At 48.3% G+C, this 26838-nt stretch overlaps 1 protein-coding gene across 1 annotated transcript; it reads right to left on the bottom strand.

Annotated features, from left to right (window-relative positions):
* Window positions 1-26581, bottom strand: LOC144824321 (uncharacterized). The gene is made up of 4 exons (XM_078683439.1): window positions 26340-26581; window positions 25877-26222; window positions 21171-21285; window positions 1-979 (listed from the first exon to the last, which is right to left on the bottom strand). Exons 1-4 carry the CDS (start codon window positions 26579-26581, stop codon window positions 249-251), a joined length of 1434 nt encoding a protein of 477 aa, XP_078539565.1. The 3' UTR covers window positions 1-248.
* Window positions 26582-26838: the final 257 nt, after the last annotated feature.

The raw sequence follows: 26838 nt of genomic DNA, 5'->3' as shown, positions 1-26838 counted from the left end.
ATTTCCCAAGAAAGTAAAAGCATCATAAGTAAGGAGTATAAAATCACAGAAAAATAAATTGTAATGAATAAAAAAAAAATCTATCTAAATTACCACATTTTCCTCATGGAACCCAATCTGGGGTCTAGCAGCTTTTTGTCTCCTCTTCACAGGTAAATCTCCATTTCCTCTCTGTTGTTTTCCTCCCTGCCCCCCCTTGGTTACTTCACTGATGCAGGTAAAACTCAGATTGTGATTCTCGAAAAAAATTAGCTTTTCCAGTCAGTACAGAATACCTCTGACCTCGGAGATCCAGAAAACTTGTATACGTAGAAGTTTCCTGGACACGCTTTGATGAGGATGGACCCAAAATGGGTGCAGTCACCAGATACTTTGTTTAGCTGAACAGGAACGGTGCGTATACCTGCTCCCAAGGCTGGGTGAGCGCCCGCCAAAGTGAAGGGCTCTGCAGAACCACATCGTAAGCCCCCAATGCACCCTTCCTTCATTCTCACACCTGCGCTACCCATGTACCGGTACCAGCCGTACAAAGAGCGGTCAGAGAGGAACCTTCCAGATGAGCTCACATTCGACATTCGGTTTTCCCCATTCAGCTCTTGGTAATGAGAACAGGGGTCCGTGCACTTCAGGTTTCCATCAACGTTGAGGCAGTCCATGAAATCATCACATGGGTAAACATTACATGGTGCCTTCCGGTCTTCTGAGCACACATAAGTGCCTCCCACATTTACACAAATTGAGGGAGGGGAGCACTTGTTCAGTGAAGGGTCCGTGCATTCATTCAGATCTACACAGCTCTCCTTGCCTTGCTCGTCATCCCAGGTGTACCCTGAGGGGCAGCACCCAGTATCCGCACAAGCAGATATCTCATTGCATTCGAATCCATTACCAGCGAAACCTGTCATGCACACACAGGTCACAAAATTCCAATTCGGTTGACAAATGGCGTCTAAGGCGCAGTCGCTGCAGGCTCGTGCATCTGTGGGAAACAACAGAGAAGGGACACAAAAATAATTCTAAATTTCATTGGCCCCCAAAAGACCTGTCTTTAGATTACTTTTTATAGCTCTTTATGATTGTATATCACATTCACAACACCCCACAAAATCTCAACGTGCAGCCAAAAGAACAGCAAAAGAAATGGCCACTGAAGTGCAAGGGTTAGCAGAAAATGTATCACACAGAGAAGTGAGATAATTCCGAAAAGAGTCCGGCTACACAAACTGCACTGCAGCTCCACTTATGCCACCACTCAACACCAATTAGTGGGTTTAGGTTCTCGTGGATTGAAGTTTATCCACAACGAGGGGATGGACCACAAGAGTTGACACATGTTTTTTGTGACCCTGTTATGTAGGGATCTGTGAAAGAGTATAAGCTTGAAGCATGGGTTTATTTATGTAAGTAAAAACTGTTACAAAGATAAAAAAGTATGCCATCCGCCAAACTCTGACTAAGCTCTATATCCAGACCGATAGCTCCAGTGTGTAGTACAAATTAAAAGACTGCCTTAGTCACAGACCCAGCTACAGTTTGCATTAACCAGACGCTAACCAGTTGATTGAACAATTGACAGTGTTATATGTTCTTGTAAGTAACCGTAAGAGAAAAATTGCATTTACGTACTTGGATCAGCACCAGTATAATACTTCTCCAGTACACTTTCTCATCTTGAGTAGAGAAACATACTGACAATAAATGTAACAACTCCCCTACACGCCTGGCTCTTGGGGGTTTCAAACATGCGTCAATTGGATCTTGAATTGAGTAGAAAGTAAAATATCAAAGATCTTAACCAAAATTACCATTGTGTTCCTAAGTGGAGCACAAACTAAAAATAATGGCAAATAAAATATGTAATATTACAAACACGCTATAATAATGTAAAATACTTCGTAAAATATGGTAGATTCTATGTTAAATAACTGTGCCCTAAGGCTGTTGCGTCATCTAAATGAAATACAATTTTTTAATTGTTATTAAAACATATAATAATCTTGCTCAAATGAATAAATGACGATCAATATGTTTTTTTCAAATTCTATTATTCATCATTTAAAAAAACATTTCACAAATGTTATTGTTTCACATTCGTGTTGTCCAATCATGGAAATTCGATTTTGTTTTCCATCCTCCTTGAAAACAAACAAAAGCATTTCGAGTCGGTAAAAAGACCCTTTGTCAGGGGTCACTATAATCAAAGAAATGAAAATACTTGACTCTAATGATCAGTACATTGTGTTAAGTTCATCATATGAATCACACTATGAAAGGGACTTAGTGAAGGATAAGACGTGAAGATAGAAAGAGAAGTGAAGTTGATGACGGTGCGATAGATAACTGTATCATCTGTGAGATAAGTAATCATAACATGCGTGTATTAGGGTACTTCAATTCCCAGCATGCAGCTCGAAGACGATTAGTGAAACCATGCATATGGACACCAATAAGCACAACCAATTCAAAGCAGTGTTTTGTTTAGCAGAGGTGCACATTGAGGGCTAGATGTAGGTAATTCTATTTTACCACTTCTTAAATACCGAATTTTACCGATTCGGTATTTAAGAAGTGGTAAAATAGAGGGGGGGTATGTAGGTGTTTCAGAAACGGTAAAAATCGTTAAGATTCGGTATTTAACGATTCTGTAAATACCGATTCGGTAATGCCCATTGATTCCTATGGGCTTTGAAGCCCATAGGAATCAATGGGCATTACCGAATCGGTATTTACCGATTCGGTAAATACCGATTTCAGCAAGGGTGCAGGGGGTGTCACTTTGACACCCTCTAGCACCCCAAAGACGGGCATGTGTGCCATGTGGCACACAGACATGCCCTAAGGGCATGTCTGTCTGTCACATGGCTAGGTGTGCATGCACACATGTGCATGCACACCTGGATTTGGTATTTTACCACCTAATTGGATTGGGTGGTAAAATACCGATTCTGTAAGGCTTTAGGGACACTGAAGAGTCCCACCTACATCTGGCCGTTACCGAATCGGTAAAAATACCGATTCAGTATTTTACAGAATCGGTAAATTTACAGATTCAGTAAATTTACAGAATCTGTAAAAATGGCCCCCTACATACCAAATACCCATTTACCGGTCGGTAAATGGCCTCCTACATCTGGCCCTTAGTGTTTAAATTACTGTGACAGGTTCTAACCTCTAAACAGACTTCATCAGTCTGTGGTCCAAATGATGGTTCTGGATATTTCAACTGCAGTAAAAGAACAAACATTTGCGATGCAATAGGTCTCGCATTTACGCGAGTTTAAGCTATTGACATTGTAAATGACAATACAATTTATTTATGTTTCAAAAACGAAAACAAATAAAAGGCATTGTCATTTACAATTCCAATAGCACAAACTTGCGTAAATGCGAGACCTGTTGCATTGCAAATTTAAAAATACAAAACTACTTCAGACACAAGAAGCAGCACCCACTGCCAAAGGTGAAGCAGAGACTTCCACAGAGAAGGCCACCTGGACCTCGTCCCCACCCCGTGAGCTGGTCAACCTCTCCCAACACGAAAGCCAATGAAATGGATCCACACCCTATGGCAACCCCAAGCGTCAGACACCACTTCCAGGGTTCACAGCAAGGAGCCCCCCACCACAGTGCCAGCTGCTAAGTACTGAGCTCCACCACATGCAACATCTCCATGCCCTTGTTGTGCACGAGTGACACTCCAACGCATAAATGTCGCTAGAGACACCCAAACGCGAGCAGACGAAAGCAGCCATGTGCATGCAATGAGACAAACACAAGCCCCCTTTGTGACCCGCAGTGGACACCCAGCCCTGCCCTTCTTGATTCTAGGCATGGGGTTCCCAGCGCGAACACACAAGTGGCACTGACACAAAATGCAGAACTGCCTGTCTTGAGTCCCACACACAGACTCAAGAAGCAACACAATGAAAAGGGGGGGCCCTCGGCCCCCCCGCACGCATGGCGGCGCGGCGACCTGTTCCCCCCTTTCCCCTTTGGTGTCTCTCGGTGGTGGGGGCGGGCCCTTGTGGGCGCGACCCACCACCGATTGGCCGGCGGCCTCCCTGACCCGGATACCAGGTAGAAGGTCCGGGTCAGGGGGGGCGGGCTACAGGAGGGGCGGGCCGGGAGGGCGTTGCCCCCCCGCCTGGCCCCTTGGGAATAAAGAGGTGGGGAGCGCCCAGGAGACCCCCTTGTACCTGGACGCTCCCTCACAGCACGGTGTGCCCCGCGCTCGGGGCTTCTTTGTTTTTAAACATCTTGTTTTTGTATTTCAGGAAAACAGACGGAAGAAATACAAGCGGGAGAGAGCGGGTTGCTGGGATCCTGGTTGTTGGAGGATCGACGCTGAGGATCGCTGGAACTTGTAAATTTGTGCTTTCTTTCGCAGGCTTTGGACGTACGGGGGTTCTGGAGCCGCGCTGATCGCTGACCCAGCCGCGTGGGGCTTGCCGCATTGGGAAAGCGGAGAGACGTCGAGGATCATCGCTTCACTGGTTGCCGTTCATCAAGTGCACAGAGCGGCTTGGAGAGCGTTGTAAGGGGCGGCTTGAGGCTCCGTAAGGTATTGTGCGGGGCGGGGGGCTTCAGAAACGAGTGCATCGGTGCCGACCTAATTTAGAACAGCCGGGTGCAAATACGCTGCTGTTATATACCTGAGCGGCTGGGCAATAGCTTACTTAAACTTCCCGACGGACTTACGGGTGATTTTAAGGTGGATTAGTATTGTAAGCATTGGATATTGACGCTCAGTTAAAAAAGCAGTTTTTGGCACGCACTCGAATAAACGGCAAATCAGGCCGGGGAGGGCTAATTTAAATAAGCGGAATAAGATTTGAAGCTAATCTAGCACGTTCTGCTGAGGGAAGCGAAGCAGGGTCAACCAGGGCAGCACCTGGATGGGAGACCCCGTGTGAAAGTGTACAATTGTAGGAAAAACGAGGTAACATTTCTGAAACGGATTTCACGACTGTATTACATTAATTATTAGGTAATTGGTGTTCATGACATTGCACAAAGTGTACAATTGTAGAAAAAACGAGGTGACATTCCTTAAAATGTTTTTACGACTGTGTTGCATTAATTATTAAGTAATTTGTTGTTCATGACGTTGCACAAAGTGTACAGTGGAGGGGAATAAGTGCAGTTACTTGTTCAGAATTGTCCTGGCCTTTGAAGGAGTGTTATTTTGAACGTGGCTGATACAATGTGTTTTTAGTGGCACACAGCAACAGTGAGGTTAACAGGGGGGGTTCAATCGTCCTCTGTATTCAAACTGGGTTTTCCTAAATCTGCTCCTGCTTTTATTACACGGTGTTAATACATTTCTCAATTTCAGGCAATTTTAACGACACTATTGGTGCAATTTACTCGCAGACAGGACATAAGGGCATTCAGCGCGCAACGTGGTGTGGGGCGTGACCGCAGACCATTATCGCCGGCGAGGACGCAGGACTGGTCGGTAAGAGGGGTACGGGGGGCTGGCATTCATCGCTCCTGGTGGCCGCCGGGTGGGTCTACATTAGGTTTACTCACCCCTTACATAAGCGGACAAGCCGCTAGTGTTGCGGTCGCCGTTGCATGGTGCTGAAAGCCCCCTGGTGACCCTCCATCTGTAAGGTACACAAAGTTGGCCTGTCGTGTTATTAGGAGAGTAGGCAGCTGGTTGTTGGGGTTTTGTCATGCCAGGTCCGCGGGGTGGTAAAGGTGGGTCCAAGATGGAGGCTATGATGCGGGCCATGATGCGTGAGATGGGTGAAATTAAACAGCGGCTAGGGAAGGTAGATGAGCTGGAAGCACGGTTTAATGAGAGGCATGATGATGCCCCTGGCCCATCGGGTAGGCCTATCCGCCAGAGGGCGGCATCATTGCCAAGGGGGGATTTTGTTACCCCACCTAGGAAGTCTAAGCCCAAGAAACCCAGGTATGCTGCACCCGCCCCAGGGCCAGTAGAGCCGGTACCTGCCGTGCCGCTGGCGGTCATCCCACCCCCTATTATACCTATGCCTATACCTCCAGCCCCCGTGGTGCCGGTGCCTGTCGTACCGCCAGGAGACGCAGGGTCTGCTCCCCCACCGGTGGCCACAATCCCGGCTACAGGTTTGCCACAACCGGCACCCGCCTTGCCTACTGCGCCAGTACCATTGGGCATAACCCCAGTGGTACCTATTGTCCCAGGTGGGAATTTAGATTCAATGCCCCCTGATGTGTTGTCTCAGATAACGGCCTTGATGCCGTGGCTCCAAAAAGGGGGAGCTTTCCCAACTTCAGCAGATCATGCAGCAGAGGCGGCGAGGTTTGTAGAAAAGATTAAATCAGCAGCGGTCGCCGACAGTGTTGCAGTGCCAGTATCTTCTCCCCTTGCAGGTCCCAGTCTTCCCCAGCCGGATGGAGCTAATGGGCAGCCGGTCCCGGTGCCCGCACATGGTAAGGAAGTGGCATTGCCGCTCTTGGGGGACGGTGCTCTACCTTCCAGGAGTGAGAATTTGGCTCAACATGTGTCGCTAGCTGTGAAGGAGATGATTTGGGCAGATAAATATGTGTATATTTATTCTTTGTTATTGGATAATAGGGAAATGGAGCATGCGAAAACACTGAAGGAGTGGATGCACCCAAGTGAATGGAGGGTGCAGTGTGCTAGATTTAGGGTTGAGGAAACACTGCTCAACTGGATTAAGGCTTGGGCTGTATTCACGGCTATTAAGGCTGAACGACCTCCAGATTTACAGGCGCCATTGGCATGCTACCAGAGCAGGATTGTGGGGTGGAGTGAACAGTATTCTGGGGATGCGTGGAAAGGGTATGATTTGAACTTCAGGAAAGCATTAGAATTTAATAGATCACTAGCATGGGACACAGTGGACTCCATGTCATGGCATAAGCAGTTCTCGGATAATGCACCCCCCCCTCAGTTTTCCGGTTCGGTCAAGGTGTTCTCCGCGAGACCCCAACAGCCCTTTCGGCACCCCCAAACGAGTGAGGTACCTGGGAGGTTTAGGGCCGGTGGGGCAGAGAAAAAGGGGGTGTGCTGGGACTTTAATAGGCGCACCTGCACAAGGGGTGCTTGTAAGTTTAGACACGCATGTTCCTCCTGTGGTCACCCCTCACATCCAGAAACAGCCTGCAGGTCCAAGCATGGGAACACGGGTCAGAGGGGAAGGGGAAAGCCACTGTAAGACAAACAAGTTAGGCACCCCCACGCCAGTGGATGTGTTAGCAATGATACCATGGTTGAACAGATACCCGGACCACACATCGGCCACCCTACTCAAAGAAGGTTTCTCTAAGGGTTTTAGGATCCCTGCGGCAGGATACACAGGCAGCGCACACTGTAAGAACCAATTGTCAGTAAAACACAATCCGGCTGTTGTGGCCGCCAAGATTGAGAAGGAGTAATCTTTAGGCAGGATAGCTGGCCCTTTCACTGAGGTGCCGGTACCCAATTTTGTGTGTTCACCATTAGGAGTTGTCCCCAAAAAAGAGAAGGGGCAATTCAGATTGATCCACAACCTGTCAGCACCTAAGGGCACGTCACTGAATGATGCCATTGACGAGGGTATTTGTAGTGTTAAGTACGCCTCTTTTGATCAGGCTGTTAACCTATTACAGGCCACGGGGCCCGGGGCGTTGATGGCGAAATCAGACATAGAATCAGCCTTCCGTCTCCTCCCGGTACACCCAGCGGATCAACATCTCCTAGGCTTCACGTTCGGGGATGTGTTCTACATGGATAAATGCATGCCCATGGGTTGTTCCATATCATGTGCTTACTTTGAGATGTTTAGCTCTTTTCTTGAATGGGTCATGAGACAAGCGACGGGCCACCAACAGGTCATGCATTATTTGGATGATTTCCTCTTCCTGGGTACGGCGGGATCTCAGGAGTGTGCATGGGCATTGCAGGAATTTTGCGTGCTTATGCGGGCTTTTGGTGTACCGCTAGCGCCCGGGAAGACTGTTGGCCCGACCACCTGCTTGGAATTCCTCGGTATTGAGATTGATTCAGTTGAGGGATGTTTTAGATTGCCCAGGGACAAAGTGGACAAATTCAAAACAGCACTACATTTATGCCTACACAAAGATAAGGTCACCCTGCAGCAATTACAGGAGGTGGTAGGGCAATTGAATTTTGCGCTGAGGATCATCCCCATGGCTCGCCCTTTCTCTCGCTCCATCGCCCAAGCAATGAAGGGTCTAAGAGAGAAACATCACCGCACTAGGCTGCCGTCTGAGATTCGCCAGGATATGCTTATATGGATGGCATTCCTGGAGGACTTTAACGGCAGGGTGGTATGGCCCGGCCCTCCCACAACATCAGCAGAGTTGGGCCTGTGGACGGATGCCGCCGGTAGTGTGGGCTTTGGCGCCATACTAGGGAACAAGTGGGTCGCTCAACGGTGGCCGGAGGTATGGAGAACATGGGGTCTGACCACCAATATTGGCTTCCTGGAACTCTTCCCAATATGGGTGGCATTGATGGTCTGGCCTGAACATCTATGTAATCAATCAGTGGTGTTTTGGTCAGACAACATGACAGTAGTGGAATGTATAAACCAGCAGGGAGCACGATGTCCTTTCATACTTCGTCTGATAAAAGAAATTGTGTTACAGTGCCTAAGATGGAATGTCGTTTTTAAGGCCAAACATGTCCCTGGTGTTCTGAACAATGCAGCTGACTCCCTCTCTCGCTTCAAAATGCAGGTTTTCAGGGAACATCTTCCTACAGCAGACCCCTCGCCAGCGCACTTCCCAGCAGTACTTTGGCAGATTGGTGCCCCAGATTACAGGACCTCGTGGTCGCTAGCCTAGCCCCCAGGACCAAGACGGCTTATGAAGGGGCGTTTTTGTCTTACTGTACTTTCTTGGGGCAGCAATGGGAGGTGCTATGGGCGCAGGAGGATGGCTTTGCGGCCTATTTAGAATGGATGCATAGGGAGGGACGCTCAGTGGCAGCTGCAAACAGGCATAGGGCAGCGGTATCATTCTTTGCTCAAGCTAGGGGCTTGCGTGATCCCACTAATACCTTTATGGTGCGTAAGGCTTTGAGGGGTTGGCGCCGTATACAGGGGCATCATAAAGATAAGAGAAAGCCCATAGAGTTGGCACGGCTGACAGCTTTACTGGGCGCGCTGGACACTGTTTGTAGCTCGGAGTGGGAGGTACTTCTTTTTAAAGCAGCATTCTCCTTGGCATTCTATGGGGCACTGAGAATTAGCGAACTTGTGGCAGGTTCCAAGTCAGACCTACAGGGCGGCTTGCAAAGGGCTGGTGTAAGGATAAAGGAGGACACCATGTGGGTGACCATTCAGAAGTCAAAGACCGACCAGGAGTCAAGGGGTCACACCATAGTCCTCCAACGGGCCCCCGCCAACCCTTGCTGCCCGGTGAAGCACGTGGAATTATTGCACGGGCTGCTGGTAGGCACAGCGGGCAGGGCACTGCTCTGTCACGCCGACGGTAACCCCTTGACCAGGTATCAGTTCAGGAGGGTATTGGAGATGGTGGTCAGAAAAACAGGTCTTGACTAACCCTGGGCGAAGAACTACGCTCCGTTCGCGGAGCTTGCGGAGTTTCGGCAGCTCCGCGTTCCGCGGAGAACGCGTAGCTGTCGATTACTCCGCGATCCGGTGCGTAGCGTAGTTCTCGCGCGCTGAATAACATTATCGCGTGCGCGGCAATGGCTTACCTTCGTTCTGCGTTCGTTTTTTCCTGGTCGCGTGTGCCACCATGTTTGGAAACACTCTCGCACAGTCCCGTAACTTAGCGCGCTAGCTATCTCGAGCATGCAGGCAGCGCCCCGAACACGCGCACCGCGCTCCCGAAGACGAAAAACGGCGCGCGAACGGGTCTGGAAAGCTACTACGCATGTCCGCGGAGCTACGTGTAGCTCGCGGAGTGCAAGTGCGTCTTCGCGTAGCGTCGCGGAGTGCGGCTACGCGAACTACGCCCAGGGTTAGTCTTGACCCTAAAGAGTTTGGTTCTCATTCCTTTAGGATTGGTGCAGCAACTGAGGCGGTAGCAGGGGGCCTCCCCGTGGAGAGAGTGAAGAAAATTGGGAGATGGTCCTCAGAATGCTACAAACGTTATGTACGGATTGACATGTTGTGATTACATGGTGCTCACGCTTGGTTTGTTTCCGCTTTCTTACAGTTTCTCAGACCTGTTACGCAGGGGAGGAATTTGTCGTCGGGCACCAACAACATACATCAGCGCGGAGCTACAGCCAGGAAACAATGAGGAAAAGTGTTTGGATTGTGGGTCACACCTATGTGAGACGAGCCGAATGTGTTTTTCTTTCAGGTGACCGGGGGAAAAGGGCTGCACAACTGGGGTTTGACATCATGTTCTTCGGGAGAGGGGGGTTATGTCTCAACCAGTTTAGGGGCTTCTTCCAAGGGCTTTTAGCGCGCCGGCAATCTCCCCCGTCAGTGGTGATACTTCACCTGGGGGAGAATGATTTGGCCACACTGGGGAGGCGCATTCTGATTGAGGAGATTATCTCAACTGCGGGGTGGATGGCCAGGACCTGCCCGGGTTGCACGGTAGTATGGTCGCAACTCATACCCCGATTACAGTGGCGGGGGGGGGATTCGGTCAGGGCGTTGAATCACTCGGTAAAGAGGATCAACACACGGTTGGACAAGTTGTTTCGAGCCCCCCTGTTGCAGTCAATACCTCATGGGTGTATCTGGGGCGACAGGTATTACTTGGGGGATGGAGTTCACTTGAATGAAGCAGGGAATGTCTTGTGGTCTGACAATATCTGGGCCTGGTTGGAGGGATTTGCAAATAGGAGCGTTCCTTAGGTAGGGTCTAGAGGGGGGAGGCCAGGGGGGAGGCCAGATCGTCGGTTAACAATGCTGGCCTGTGGCGGTAAGGTCATTATCGGTGAGCACATATTTGAGGTCTGAGGGGGCGGGCATCGTCCTATGGAGGTTCCCGCCCAGGGGGAGGGGCCTGCGGGCCACTCCTAGAACTCCAGGGGCAAGGTAATTGATGCTGCAAAGGAGCGCGGGTAGGAGTAGTTCACGCTTTCCTTAGGCTGGTAGCCACCCCGCGCGCTTATACTCATGACGTCACCGGATGGCGCAGAGTAAGGGCCCTCCTTTAGTGGGTAAATGGAGTTCAGGGCGTAGACCGGGCAATTCCCGGGGTACCACTGCGCATGCGCACGTCTCTAGGGGAGGCGCAGCTTGTAGGACCTGACACCGGTAGTGACCTTGCCATATGGCCAGAAATGTACAAAAATCAAGATGAGGATGTTAGACTCGGTTAGGAAACAACATGTATTAGAGTTTTGTTAAGGTCAGCCTCTCAAACTTGTTGACAAAAATTTTTATCTAATGTCCTGCTGATTTTTGTATAATTGTTGACCATGCAATTAAAACCTTTTTTAATTTCATATCTTAATAAATACGGCCGGGCGACTAGCGCCCGCCTTCCAAAAAGTAAAGAAGTCTCGTGTCCACGTTTCTGGGTGTTGGGTGCCGGTTTGGGGGGGGGCGGCAGCTAGTCGCTGACCATGTGAAAAGGGGGGGCCCTCGGCCCCCCCGCACGCATGGCAGCGCGGCGACCGTTTCCCCCCTTTCCCCTTTGGTGTCTCTCGGTGGTGGGGGCAGGCCCTTGTGGGCACGACCCACCACCGATTGGCCGGCGGCCTCCCTGACCCGGATACCAGGTAGAAGGTCCGGGTCAGGGGGGGCGGGCTACAGGAGGGGCAGGCCGGGGGGGCGTTGCCCCCCCGCCTGGCCCCTTGGGAATAAAGAGGTGGGGAGCGCCCAGGAGACCCCCTTGTACCTGGACACTCCCTCACAGCACGGTGTGCCCCGCGCTCGGGGCTTCTTTGTTTTCCCACCCACCATCCCTTGGAACAAAAAGTCTTGTGGCATTTATTATGTCTGGTTTCATTGTAATTTTGCGAGGGTACTGTCCACATGTCTTACATGGTAGTAGAACTGGATCTGTTCGGTATATTTTGATGATGCGTTTTTTGTTTAGGAATTTTTTCCCTTTTAGCAAACTGTGTGTGAAGTACTTTTGCTTTGATGCCAAGTGTCTTTAGGCCTTTTTTCCCTTTGTAGATGTACGGTGATGCTGTTATTTATTAGCCAGTGTAGCTGTCCTTTAGAATTTTTTCCCATAGGTCGTCGTATTTATTAGGTATGGGGCATGCGGTAAGGTCATTATCGGTGAGCACATATTTGAGGTCTGAGGGGGCGGGCATCATCCTATGGAGGTTCCCGCCCAGGGGGAGGGGCCTGCGGGCCACTCCTAGAACTCCAGGGGCAAGGTAATTGATGCTGCAAAGGAGCGCGGGTAGGAGTAGTTCACGCTTTCCTTAGGCTGGTAGCCACCCCGCGCGCGCATACTCATGACGTCACCGGATGGCGCAGAGTAAGGGCCCTCCTTTAGTGGGTAAATGGAGTTCAGGGCGTAGACCGGGCAATTCCCGGGGTACCACTGCGCATGCGCACGTCTCTAGGGGAGGCGCAGCTTGTAGGACCTGACACCGGTAGTGACCTTGCCATATGGCCAGAAATGTACAAAAATCAAGATGAGGATGTTAGACTCGGTTAGGAAACAACATGTATTAGAGTTTTGTTAAGGTCAGCCTCTCAAACTTGTTGACAAAAATTTGTATCTAATGTCCTGCTGATTTTTGTATAATTGTTGACCATGCAATTAAAACCTTTTTTAATTTCATATCTTAATAAATACGGCCGGGCGACTAGCGCCGGCCTTCCAAAAAGTAAAGAAGTCTCGTGTCCACGTTTCTGGGTGTTGGGTGCCGGTTTGGGGGGGGGCGGCAGCTAGTCGCTGACCATTTGCTCTTGCCCTTTCAGCACAAAAAAAAATACATTTGTCCTGCATAACCAACTTCCACCGCAGCCCCCTTGCAGGGTTAACATAATTGTCCTGGTCGCAGACACATGCATGCAATAAAAACAAGCAGCAGGCAAGCAGCAGGCGGGATTACTCTCGCTATACAGTTTACTTTAGGTCTTGAGACAGCGCATGCACTGTCTAGGCTCGACCTAGTGAAGCAAATAGTCGCGTCCGAAATGCAGCAATGCCAGCATCACCATTTGTGAAAAATGTACATAGGCAACAAACACACCAATACAGTTTTGCAGGCCTCAGGCACGTAAAACATCCAATGCCTCTTCTAATAATGTATACAAAAAACATCCTCCTCCGGATCCCGCGCCACCCATGGACATCCGATATGGAGGCATGCTTAACCACGAGGAAGTGCATCCCACTGCACTCATCAAAGTGCACTGTGAGGAACAAGCGAAGACTACCCCATTCCACACTGGACAACACATCCTACGTGGTGAACTGTCCCACATGCATAACACCAGCAAACAAAGCGAGACATGAAGGACAACCCAGCATCAGCCAAAGAGCAGCACATTCAGGTCACTTATTCCACCATGAAGCAGCCACGTCTCTACCCTGCAGCACCCATGAGGAAAGAAGATGATAGAAATAAAAGAACTAGGCCAGTACAGACCAGTACTCACCATCACCAGGACAGCGCCAACCCCTGGACATACACCCGGGGCAGGGTTGGATTGGGTTCAAAAATCGGCCTGGGCACGCAAAAAAAAAAATGTGGCCCACATTTGCATATTGCCTTACTGCAAAACACTGCTTTGGTGAAATTTACCAAAAAGAGTGGGAGGGTGGGCTGGCGGGGGAGAAATGCACAGATTAGTTTACACTGATGAAATACACCTGAAAACAAGTGAGGCCACTTCTGCTCAGGCCCCCTGCCCCACTCTATCAGCATACATTAATGGGCTGGCCCAGAGAGAGAAAGGGAGTGACCCCTCCGTCCACCTGCCTCCAGAAAGGCCGCTCAGGCACCCACTGGCCACTGGTGGTATCCGTACAATGCAGAAACCGCCCAAATCGGCCCCAAGGCTGCTCAAAAAAGCAGCCCACAGCTGGAGCTCTGACCCCGGCCCCTCGGGCATTGCCCGAGTGCCCGCGTTACCAATCCGATGATGACCTGGGGGGAGGAGGGTGCGATAATGCACGGAGAACTAAATGCGGGTAGGGGAAGAGGGGTGCGAAAACCCATGGACAACAGAGTGCAGGCAGGGGGAGGTGGGTGCAAAATGACATCTGCTTTATGGAAAGTAAAAAATATCATCGCGCTTTGCGGCCGAATGAAAAAAGTAAGAAATATCATTGCGCTTCGCGGCCGAATGAAACAAGTGAAAAAAGTTAAAGGGCACCCCAAATACAACAAGTAGTTCCTAAACATGACATACCTACAGTTGCAGCGCAATGAAACTATAGTTAGTCGGTGCTGCTTCCGATAAAAATGGAAGTGATGAATCGGAGCAGCAACCAATCGGGAGGCCAGAAATCAGAGTGACACATAAATAACCCAATTTGAAGCAGCAGGCAAGCAGCAGGTGGTATTACTCTCGCTATACTGTTTACTTTATGTCTTGCGACAGGGCATGCGCTGTCTAGACCAAACCTAAAAAGTGGTTGCTAATCGTTAGAGTGAATCTCTAAAGGTGGAGTTTTCTGATGTCGAAATCTACGTTCACAATCAGCAGCTACTTTTTGTGTGCCTAGGTTTCAGCTAGCAAGAATGGGTGGGAGATCCTTTTCCCACCTAGGACCCACCCTCTGGAATGCACTCCCTCCCCACATCCGTAAGGAGGAGAACTACGCAATGTTCAGGAGAAGCATTAAGACCTGGTTGTTTGAGAAATAAATCCTGCTTACTTCATTTCATTACACCTATCTTGTTTTGTGTCCTCGGCGCCGGGAAACCCTTTTGGGGTAGCTGCGCGCCTTATAAATGTATAAAATAAAATAAAATAAAATAAATGTTAATCTTAGTGTTGTGATGCATACCAATCAGCAATTAGCTGTAGAGTTCACCAGCATCCTTGTTGTTTAAAAGTTAATAATCTGTTTTGCTACTGAAGGGCAAAATTTGCGTTTATTACTTGTTTGTATGATTCCTGAACTTAAAAAATGTATATGAAAGGTATCACTTAACAGTCTGTGAGAACAAATGGTTGACGCAGCAGCCTTAGGGCATAGTCGTGGACACAGTCCTAGGACAACAGTTGTAGTTTCTTCCTAAATTACTTATGGTTAGGCTAGCGTGTAGCCTTTTCCACAATGTGCACAGGTAGCACATACCATCCAGGTTTCTCACTGAGTGCATTACTACCCATTCTCATTAACAGATTCTATTCTAAAGCCACACTATTAGCAAAATCTGTTGGTATATTTTGATCCCTTGGAACATTTAAGAGCTCTTACATAGTTTTAAAAAAAACGTGATTAATAGCTGTAATAAGAATAAACAACATAATGTTTGCACATTAGTTAGTTTGATGTTTCCATCTCCTTCCACAACATTTAGGGGCCGATTACGATAGCGGATTTCCCGCATCCACCGGGCCGGCGGAAGCCACCGCCGGCCCGGAGGATGCGGGAAATCCGCCGGGAAGCCTTGCAAGACCCACCGCCATATTAGGATGGCTAGTGGGTCTTACTATCTGTCCGCCGCTTTTCCGCCGTGGGCGGCGGTGGAAAAGCATTAACATGGCTGGCGGTGTCTATCAGACACCGCCAGCCATATTAGGATGACTGCGGAAAGATGCCTTTACACGGCGGCATTTCCGCCGTGTAAAGGCATACGGATTTGTGTTTGGGGGCCGTTGCGGGCCCCCAGGGGTGAAGGGGGGGTGGGGGGTGCACATGGGGGGTACCTATGGTACCCCCCTGCATTTGCCTGCACAAAGCGGCAGGCACCACGAGGTGCCTGCCGCTTTGTGCATGCAAATGCACAACTTACTTTTTTATCATTGCGGCGGGTGCTGCTTCAAGCAGCACCCGCCGCAATGATAAAAATACAGGATGTGACCGCCAGGGTGGCGGTCACATCCTAATTTGCACGGAGGGACCGCCGCTGCCCCTGCGGACGGTCCCTCCTTCTCCATGGTGGCGGACGGACTCAGGTCCGTCCGCCATCATAATCGGCCCCTTAATGCATGCCTGCTCTTTCACTCCAATTTTAAACTGAGGCGCTGATCATTCCTCATCATACCACGGCTCCTGAGTTCCCCAACCCACGAGAAACCCCTCCTGATAAATCAATGAAGGGTTCGATAAAACATTGTTATCCTTGTTTAACTTTTTACAATTATACCTCTTAGGCCTCTTCCTCCAGACCCTTTTTAGTCTGCGCTCTCTGTACAAACTTGTGAGTTTACTGGTGCACGGAATCACTGGTTCAGTGGCGTATAGAAACTTGAGGGGGCCTCCCTGCAAAGTAATGGCTGGCCCCCCTCCAGACTCAGTCAAGACCTAACAGGCCAGGGTACTGTACTGATGCGCAGTAGCGTCCGGCACAATCATGCAATATTGGTGGGGCGGGACAGGGTGGGTGTCGGGTACGTCGACATATGATGCAAGAAGTAAAATGAAATTAAAAAATAAATAAAACCGTTTACCTTGGGCTCCCAGCACTGCCGAGTTGGTGATGCGGCAAGGCCAAGGTAAGTGAATTCATTTATGTTTTAATTTGACTTCTACCTTCCTATGTTGACTTACCCGACACCCACCCTGCCCGGCCCACTGCCTCATCGATCTTACTTGTGCTGACCGCCACTGGCTGAGGGGGCATCATTGAGTCCCTGCACCACAGGGCTGCACGCGGGGCTATGTTCCGCTACTGCACCAGCTGTGGTATAATCTGCCCCCCGTAGTCAACCCTGTTGAACTTTAGTGGGTAGTAAATTATTGTTAAATATAAGAATGTGCAGATTTTGATGCCTAAAGCACCCAAACCTGCATGGTATTGCTCATTGTTAGGGCGATCCCTTAATAGATCTTTTTTAGGTCTCGCCTACACAGCGCCCATGTGCTGCTTAGGAGGATACCTTTAGTAATCGATTCAGTTTTTGGCCCAAAAACGTGCACGCTTTGCATTGCTTTCAATGGCAACGCGTGCACATTTGGCGATTCCCTTGCGGGAACAAGCTTTGAAACCATCTGTTTGTAATTAACAGATGGTTCCTGCTCGCTCCCGCAAGGGAAACAGGTGCAGGTCTCCTCCTCTCTCCCCTCCCCCTGCTGCCTCCTTCACTTTCAGCGCAAGGCGCACACATGTTTTTCAAGTCACAGCTCAGTTCTGACCCTTGGAACTGATGCAGAAATTGTTCAAGGCACTACTAGTCATGCTATTTCGTCCGTCTGCTGCTAGCGCACACTAGAAACACGACAGAAAAATGAGATGACATACAAATGAGGTTGCAACGCACAGCGCCAGTCATTGTTGTCATGATTTGTAGCCTGCCAGAGCCATGAGTCTGCTCTGCACTATCACACCGCATTGTTCCTTCTTCTATAAATCAAACACTGATGTGTGGTGTTCGATGACCTGGCTGGTGATGTTTTGCTGTGTACATATTGTGTAGTTTGGCTTATTTTAGAACATTACACACCGCTTTTAACGGAGGATAACACCAGAACCTGAGCTTCTATGGGAATTCACAAAGGCATATTATCAAATCCATTATCGCTGCTTTAGCAGCAGTTTCCTGCCGATAAAAAGCGGCGATAATGTATCGCTCTTTCTTGATAATATGGCCCGTGGTCAAAGCCCAGCTCTCAGGTTCTTGAGCCGGGTGGAGAATTACCTCCTGCTCAGGTGCATTGATGCCCGGGTAGGTCAAACCGCAATGCTTTGACACCACAGACATCATTGTTAAGGATCAGCTTCCCCCAGTTATTCACCAGCCCCTCACTCACTCCTAACTCGGGTCGTGGCTGTCAGAGCCACGTGCGATGAGGTGGGATACACACTGAGTGAGGTTGCTTAGCAACAGATTTGGCCATCCTGGAAATCTTCTCATCATGATACAGCTGTTTTTATGAGTTTGTGTGGCATGTGTTGCATCCAAAGATGTGGTGGAAGTACTGTGTCCCAGCTCGTAGGCAACGCAGCTTGATCTCCTGAGTGGAATGAGTGGGATCACATATTTCTGGTCAATTTATGATGCGAGAACGCATTTCATCCTAACAAAAAAAATGTATGAAATGCACAACTGTTCTGAACAACAGCCTCTCATGTCTTGGTGTTACTCCTGCACTACATTTTTACTGCGAAAAGTGGCATAATCCCACATACCGAGATAAATTAGGCTGGCGTTAGTTGACTTTTGCATAGGCATACTTTTTTACTGGATTTTCATGATGTAGATTTATGAACCTGGAGGCCACCAGGATCACTGTGAGGAGACAGGACTACTCTGAGTAGGTTGAGGCGAGGAACTTTACATTGCCTCATAAAAAAATGTTTTTTCTAGCATTGTGTACACTGGAAATTACACTGAGGGCCAAGCATATAAAATGATTTGCAGAATATCACACAGTTCAATTTGTTGGCAACCCTGCAAATGAACACAGGGGTACACCATGCGAACAAATGAGTCACTAATGCAAACCCACAATAATCAGACACAAGCATTGGCATAGCCAATAGGTCTCGCCTTTGGGACCTTACAAGTGTTTAGTTATCAAGCACAATATCCTTGGTGCAGCAACATCAACTGTTGCATGGCTAAACAGTTATAAGGCCCCAAAGGCGAGACCTATTGGCTATGCCAATGCTTGTTATTACTACCCTGAAACAAAACAGGCAATATAGGCCTTCAAGTGAAAGTTAGAGGACTTAGGATGCACCTACTTCTCTTCGGAGGAAATACATGAAGGGTATCATAACCTTGATTAACAGTTAGGAAGGTGCCAGTAGGCTGCTTTCTCCTTCTGCTAGTAACCTAAGCAGTACAAAATACTCTAGGCATACGCTAGATTTGTCTAGCAGGCGGTGGCTGGGACCACAGAGATAGAGATTCTCCTTTTTTCCAAGTTTTTAGCATGTCTGTCAGCTGGTTTGTCTCATCTGGAGCTCCTAAGAAATGTCAAAGGAACTCAACGCAGGGAGTTGTGAGTTAGAATTCAGCCTGTATCCCTGTGCATCATAGAAAAGCAAATGGACTGCTTCCCTTACGTGTCATCGCCCATTATTCCAGACGAGTTACACCAACTGCAGCACCATTTCTCAGCGTGCCACAACTGAAGACATGAAAGGCAGCCATATAGGAATTGTGTGTCACATGGCCATGAATCAGTACTGCTTAGATCTTCTCAACCAGCTGTGAGAAAATCCAGCACTCTTCTGTGCAGCCACCACCAACCATAGCAGCATCACTCAGAGGTGATCACTGAGGAGGCTGAGAGGAACTGTAGGCTCATGCTCAGCCCTTAAAAGGCTGACAGAGCAAGCATCAGAGGAGTCGAGTGGCAGCCCTCTGACTGAAAGAAACTACGAGTTATAACCAGTGAACTGAATTAAAAAGACCATGCCCTATTGCAAGACTACAGGAGTAATCTGCAACGGAGTCTAATCATGCGAGAACCAGACCTGGGAAGGGAACCTCATGGACCATAAGGGGGGGCAGAGTTAATAGCGGGAGGAAGTGTGCCGACCCAAGCTAGTGCGAGGACACTAAATAATTGTGTACATTTTTCAATGCACAGTGTTTAGTTTTAGTGTGCATTAAAGTAGTTTTCTTCTTGAAAGCCAAGCACTAAGTTATTCAATCAACTATTATACTAATTTATCTTTGCTGAGTGCTGAGCTCGCTACCACTGAGAGTCAATTGTTAAGGGGTTGAGCCTGGCCCAGTTTGCAGAACAATCTAGGAAAGACCCCAGGTATCCGGAAACAAATAAAACAAACCCAATGGTGGAGGCTGGGTATCTCCTGCTTGCTCTGTGACCTCTCGACCAAGGTCTGATCAATCTCATTACTGATTGTTAGTAAAAAGCCTCCATAAAAAATGTCATTGTGACCAACACATTCTCCTTTTATTTTACTTTTTCTCCTCATTTTGTTTGCTAAATTGTACCATTTCTATTCTTTCTAACTGATTTTAGTTTTCCTAAGCAGACATAGACATCTATCACCTTTTACCTGATTCACTGAACACAAACAGCTTGAGTATGTTAAATGAACACATAGACATTTGTAATTCTTACTGACTGAGTGGGAAATCAATGTAAGATTTGTAATTATGAATCACATTTTCTGAGAACATCCATATGCCTACATGCACCCAAATGAAAATGCAAAATTAATAACAGAAAAAAACAGTCATGACAGTAATCAAACCACAATTCTAAGCGAGGATACACAGTAAAAGATGCAGGAAAATAAGATAGGGCAGAAAGAGAGAACAATCATTGGCAAAGAAAATAGGTCTCGCCTTTGGGATGTATGCACATACCTACCAAATAACCATGGTGATTTATTTCCTTTTTATTTACCAAACAGAGTTGGATCCTCTTTCTTTTCAAGCAGGTGGGGGGGGGGGGGGAGAAAGGGTGACGGAAGTAACATGGAGGGTGGAACGGAAGAAGCTACACAGGGCCAAGAGTATGGAAAGCAACCCAGAGGATGTACACGGGCACTGAGAAAAGCAAAGATATGCGGGGAGAAAAGCAAATGGGCAAGAGAGCAATATGAAGCAGGTGGGAGAAGCACACAGACAAGAAAGCAATGCTCAAGGAAGATGCACACATGGCTGAGAGTATCACGAGGGGGTTTAAGGAGTAGCCAACGGGTGAGAGCGAGCACCGAAGAGGGGGCAAGATAAGCATATTGGGGAGCCTACTGAAAAACATGCAGTTTTGTGGACTGTTCATGACAAAAAGGAAACAATGGGTGCCTAAAAGTGAGCAGTGGAAAGACACAAATAAATTGACAATACTCCACGTGAGGGACAGACACAAGATGGACAAGGCAAGCCATCAAATAAGAATCAAGTAAATGAGTGTGACAGTAAAGCCAACCAATTGTAAGCAATGGGATGGCTGAAAGCACCTCTTTCCCAAACAGACAGCTGTGTTGTTTGGTTGGCACAACCTAAAAATTAACTGAACCCACAGTAAAGGATAGAGTTACTGGTGAAAGAAGAGGCTTTTGATCACTAATGAATGCTCCCATTAAACTAGCTATAATCACATACTGCTGACAAACTACTGTTAGAGGAAAGACGAACCTAAAGGAAAATAGGAAGATGCTTTCAATCCTTCTACGAAAACAGAAAGAAAATAGACTTAACCCCAGTACGTTGCCAAAAGACAGGACAATCTTAATGCATATAGACAGTAGACAGTCTGGACCAGGGTTTTATACTGCCTTCTTTCCAAGCTAGTGATACATACTTGAGGAGATTTCTGAAAAATAAAAAAAATGAACATTTAACAATACATATCACAGGGGTAGACATGCTTTGAATTCTAAACAGTATTAACATTGTAGCAACAGGAAGGAATTAGTTACTTACCTGTACACTATAGTTCTCCAGTATTATCTTTCATAGATTCACATGCTTGTATCTTCCCCGTCGTCATGGTGGGAGTCTCACGGTAACAGAATGACCAAGCAGTATCATAGAGAAGAAAAACTGCATAGAAAATCCCCATAGGGACTGTATTATTTGGTAACCAGACCATATCTTTGTTTGGACCAAAAGCCAGCCAATCAGCATTGCTGCCCTGCCCTCACACTCCCCAGCAGAAGCTTCCTGCCTCAGATTTCCGTCCCCGAGTGAGAGACATGGATAAATACCGAGAAACAGGATCTGCCTGAGAAACGGGGAGGCGGGCGGGCGCATGTGAATCTATGAAAGATAATACTGGAGAACTATAGTGTACAGGTAAGTAACTAATTCCTTCTCCAGTATTACATCTTTCATAGATTCACATGCTTGTATCAGAGTAGTAAGCAGTGCTCACCAAAATTAGTAGCGTTTCCAGGACAGAACTAAAAAAGGAAGCTCTGCCGTAAGACAAAGGTATAACAATACACATCATAATATAAGAAATACGATAAATGCATGTTGACACATAAATCAAAGCATTGCATAGACAACAGAATATACCATTATGTCATACCTTACTGAAAAAGACGTTTCAGAACAGCTTGTCCCACTGCCGTGTCCTCCTTCCACGCAGTGTCCAGACAGTAGTGTCTCGTAAATGAGTGCACGCTCTTCCACGTTGCCGCTCTGCAGATGTCAGGCAGCGCCACTCCTGCAAACAAGGCCATCGAAGTTGCCATCTTCCTTGTGGAATGTGCATGTACCTTAGAATCTAGCGGCTTCCCCGCTTTTGCATGACATTTCAGGATAGCTGCGGATATCCATCTGGCAATACTCAGTCTTGACAAAGGAAGACCCTTCCTTTGCCCTTCAAAAGCAATGAACAATTGCTTGGACTTGCGGAACGTTTTTGTCCTTTCAATGTAGAACTTTAGGCATCTGGAAATGTCTAAAGAATGTAAGGCTCTTTCTGCCTCCGATGAAGGATTGCTGAAAAAAGTAGGCAAAATAATGGGTTCATTGAGGTGAAAAGATGTTGCCACCTTGGGAATAAAGGTAGGATTTGTCCTTAGGATAACCCTGTCTTGGCGAAATTGTAAGAAGGGTTCCTCCACTGAAAAGGCCTGGATTTCACTAACCCTCCTTGCTGATGTTAAGGCGAGAAGGAGGGCCGTTTTCCATGACAGGAACTGCAAATCTGACTTGTGAATAGGCTCGAAAGGAGGCCTCATAAGCTGTGATAGTACTGTGTTGAGGTGCCACGGCACAGGAGGGCGTTGGATGGGTGGATAAACCCGAAAAAGTCCCTTGATAAACTCCTTTATTATCCTGGAGGACCAGAGAGATGGCTCATTTGGCTTCCGCCTGAAGCGCGATATTGCTGCCAAGTGTACCTTGACCGAGGCATGCGACAGACCTGCCTTAGATAGTGACAGCAGGTAAGGGAGGATACCTTCAGGTGGTACTTCAAACGGATGCAAGTTTTGTCTGCTGCACCAATGGCAGAAACGTGTCCATTTCGCTGCATATGTTTTGTTTGTTGATACAGCTCTAGCCTGTGAGAGAACATGTCTGCATTCCTGTGAAATGTCTAGATTTTGAAACTCCCGCTCGTGAGGTTCCATGCTGACAATTTTAGAGATTGTAGATTCGGATGCAGAATTTGCCCTTCTTGCATGGAGATGAGGTCTTGAAATGTCGGGAGCTGGATTTTCTCGCCCCTCGACAAAAGAAGTAGGTCTGGAAACCACGCCTGTCTCGGCCAGGCTGGTGCTATCAGTATGATCCGGCACGGTTCCAATCTCATTTTGCGCAGTATTCGCGGTATCAACGGGAAGGGAGGGAACGTGTATGCAAACCTTCCTGTCCAATCCATGAGGAATGCATTTCCCTTGGAGCCCTGTTGATGGTATCTGGACGCGAATTGAACGCACTTTGAGTTGTTTTGCGTTGCGAACAAATCTAATGTGGGAGTGCCCCACCTTTGAAACAAGAGGCGAACCTGAGTGTGGTGTAGTTCCCACTCGTGCATCGCCTTGGTAGTACGGCTCAGGGCGTCCGCCCGTGTGTTGAGGACTCCCTGAATATGCTGAACCTGAATTGCAATTCCATTGGTTATGAGCCATTTCCAGATTCTTTGCGCCAATGTCGACAGTTGTTTGGATCTCGTACCGCCCTGCTTTAGTAGGTAAAACATGGTAGTGGTGCTGTCCGTTTGGATCAGTACTGACGATTGGCGTATTCTGGGAAGAAATGCTTGAAGACCTAGGAACACCGCTTTGAGCTCCAACATGTTTATGTGAAGCTGAGCTTCCCAGTCTGACCAAAGGCCCTGAATTTCCAGCTCCTGAAGATGCGCACCCCATCCTTTCAGCGAAGCGTCCGTTGTCATCACGAAGTCGTGATCTAGAGGAATGAAGCTCAAGCCTTGATCCAAGTTCTTTCGAATCTTCCACCATGACATTGCCACCTTCATATGGCTCGTGATGGTAATGCGATCCTCGAAGGTACCTTTGGCCTGGGCCCACTGTTCGTCCAGTTGTTCCTGCAACGGCCTCATTCGAAGCCGACAGTTTGGCACCAGAGGGATGCAGGATGACATCATCCCCAACATGGATTTGTATATCCTCACGGAAGTGGACCTTTTTGCTTGAAGAGCTGCCGTTAGCCTCATGATCTTTCCCATTCGTTCTTCGGAAGGGTAGGCTTTCCCTGCACTGGTGCATATCCATGCCCCCAGGAACTGGATGCCCTTGGCCGGAGTCAGCGAGGATTTCTCTAAGTTGGTCTTCAGGCCCAATCGCTGAAACAGCCGGATGCAGCTCTGAAGAGATGTTGCTGCCTCCCTGAAGGATGGACCTGTCACCAGCCAGTCGTCCAGATATGGGTAAATGTAATGCCCTTGCAGTCTTAAATGGGCTGCCACCGGGGCCATGCATTTGGTGAATACCCTCGGGGCTGACTTGAGTCCGAATGGCAGGACCTTGAACTGGAAGTGGCGACTCTCCACAACAAATCTGAGATACTTCCTGTGCTTCCGAAGAATTGGAATATGGAAGTACGCATCCATGAGATCTAAGGAGGCCATGAAGTCGTTTTGTTTTATCAGTAGAAGAATTTCTTGTAACGATAACATTCTGAAGGGTATCTTTTTTATGTATCGATTTAGATCCCTTAAGTCCAATACCTGCCTCCATTTCCGGGTTTGTTTCTTTTTGATGAGGAAGAAATGCGAGTAAAAGCCTTTCCCTCTGAGATGTTGCGGCACTTCCTCTATGGCTCCCTTTTGCAGAAGCGAGAGAACTTCCTTCTGCATTTCCTGGCGATGTTTGCTGAGCCTGAGTACTGGGGGTTGATCCGGAGGTATCTCCACAAATTCCAGAATGTGGCCCCTGCTTATGACATCTAAAACCCATTTGTCCGATGTAATGGACATCCAGTTGTTGTAAAATTGAGACAGATAGTGGTCTTTGTCGTGGATCCGTTGTGTGGGGAGCGCCGGCCTGAAATCATTGACGTCTATTAGACTGCTGAGGTTTCCCCCTGGCGTTAGATTTGCCTCTGGACTGTTGTTGGTAAGAGGAGTTGGAGGACCTGAATTGGTTGTTAGTGTTATACTGTCGATATCCCTGCTGATTGTACGGCTGATATCGGTTGGATTGAAAAGAGGATCTTTGATTAAATTGACCTCTTGAACCTCTCCTCCGAAAGGACTGAAACCTTCCTTGCTGAAGCGATCCCAGCGCTCGAGCTGTATCCGTGTCCGATTTTATGCCTTGCAACGCCTCATCGATATGCTTTCCAAATAAGTTTTCACCGTCAAAAGGCATATCAACTATTTTTGCCTGTACCTCAGGACGAAAAGACGTCGCCTTGAGCCAGCCCTGTCTGCGAAGCGAAACTGCTCCAGCCATCTGCCTGAAGGCCATGGACGAAATATCCATGGCGATGTCGATAGATTCGGCAGCAGATTTAGAGCCTTCCTTAAGTATGGCTGCCGCTTCCTCCTTTTTGTCCTCTGGAAGAGCAGAAAGTATGGGTGCAATATCAGACCACATTTGCCTGTTGTATCGTCCAAGCAGTGCCATAGCATTTGCCGCTTTAATGGTAGAGGCAGCCATGACTGCAAACCTCTTACCTGCTCCATCCATTCTCCTTCCCTCCTTGTCAGGTGGCACTAGGGAAGTAGCCACCGGGTTCTTAAAATTTCTTTGTGCCGCCTGCGTCACAACTGATTCAGGCCTGGGGTGCCCAATGAGGCAGGCTTTTGTGGACTCTGGGGCTCTGTATTTCTTGTCAATGCGGGGAACTGAGACCGCAATAGACGCAGGTGTTTTCAAGATCTTCAGACCCTCCTCCCAGATGTGAGGGATAATTGGAATAGAGCGAAGCGACCTCTTGTTTTCATCTTTGAAGTCATACAAGAAACAATCCGTTTGTTGTACCTCAACATCCAGATTGAATCTTTTGGCCGCCCTTTCCATGAGATCATGAAAACCTCCGATATCTTGAGGAGGGGAGGTAGATTTGAGTGGTTCAGGCGATGCAGTCGATGGTAAAATGTATTCGTCCCATTCCTGTCCTGAAGCATCCTGAACGAGTTCTCCTTCTTCAGGCTGCTCCTCCTCGTCGGATTCCGTAAGGTCGTCCCTTATAGTAACAACCTGCGGCGATCTCACCCCCTGTTCTTGTTGAGCAGGTGCTGCAGGTGTCTGAGAGAAAGGCGTCTGCCTAGCTGGTTGCGAGGAATTCGCCTCTGGGAAGCGACGGTAGTAGTCATTCAACATCAACCTAAGATCAGAGACAAGGTTGAGGGGTATAGACATCGTCTCCTGATGATCTTCCTCCCTCGAGTCCTCATGCTGCTCCTCCTCTTCTTCATCATAATCACCAGATTCCTGAAATGACTCATATCTGGAAGATTGTGGTCTGTCCTTGAAGGAATAAACCTCCTCTTCATCCGTGTCTTGGCTCTTTATCTGCAGCTGAGAAGGACTGTAGGCGGCACCTGAGGACTCCTCGCCATCTGAGTCCTGCTCTAGCAATGAGGACGGCGGCAAAGGTGAAATCTTTGTCCACGAGGTGAACTCTGCAGCTTCACTGATGGTCGATGAACCCCTTGTAGACTGAAAAGACCGGATCGAGATCATGGTCTTCGACTGCGGTGATTTGAATGCTTTTGCGGAAGAAAGCACGATTTTCGTCGACGGAACCGTCGTCGACGGGCCTTTCGTCGACGGAACCATCGTCGGTGGGACTTTCGTCGACGGAACCACCGTCGTCGGAACCATCGTCGACGAGACCTTCGTCGACGGGACCATCGTCGACGGGACCATCGTCGACGGGACCATCGTCGACGGGACCTTCGTCGACGGGACCTTCGTCGACGGGACCTTCGTCGACGGGA

Source organism: Lissotriton helveticus, chromosome 3_1 (genome assembly GCF_964261635.1).
Source record: "Lissotriton helveticus chromosome 3_1, aLisHel1.1, whole genome shotgun sequence".
Classification (NCBI taxonomy): Eukaryota; Metazoa; Chordata; class Amphibia; order Caudata; family Salamandridae; genus Lissotriton; species Lissotriton helveticus.
Note: the sequence above shows the minus strand (reverse complement) of the source record. Positions and strands in the feature narration are given on the sequence as shown.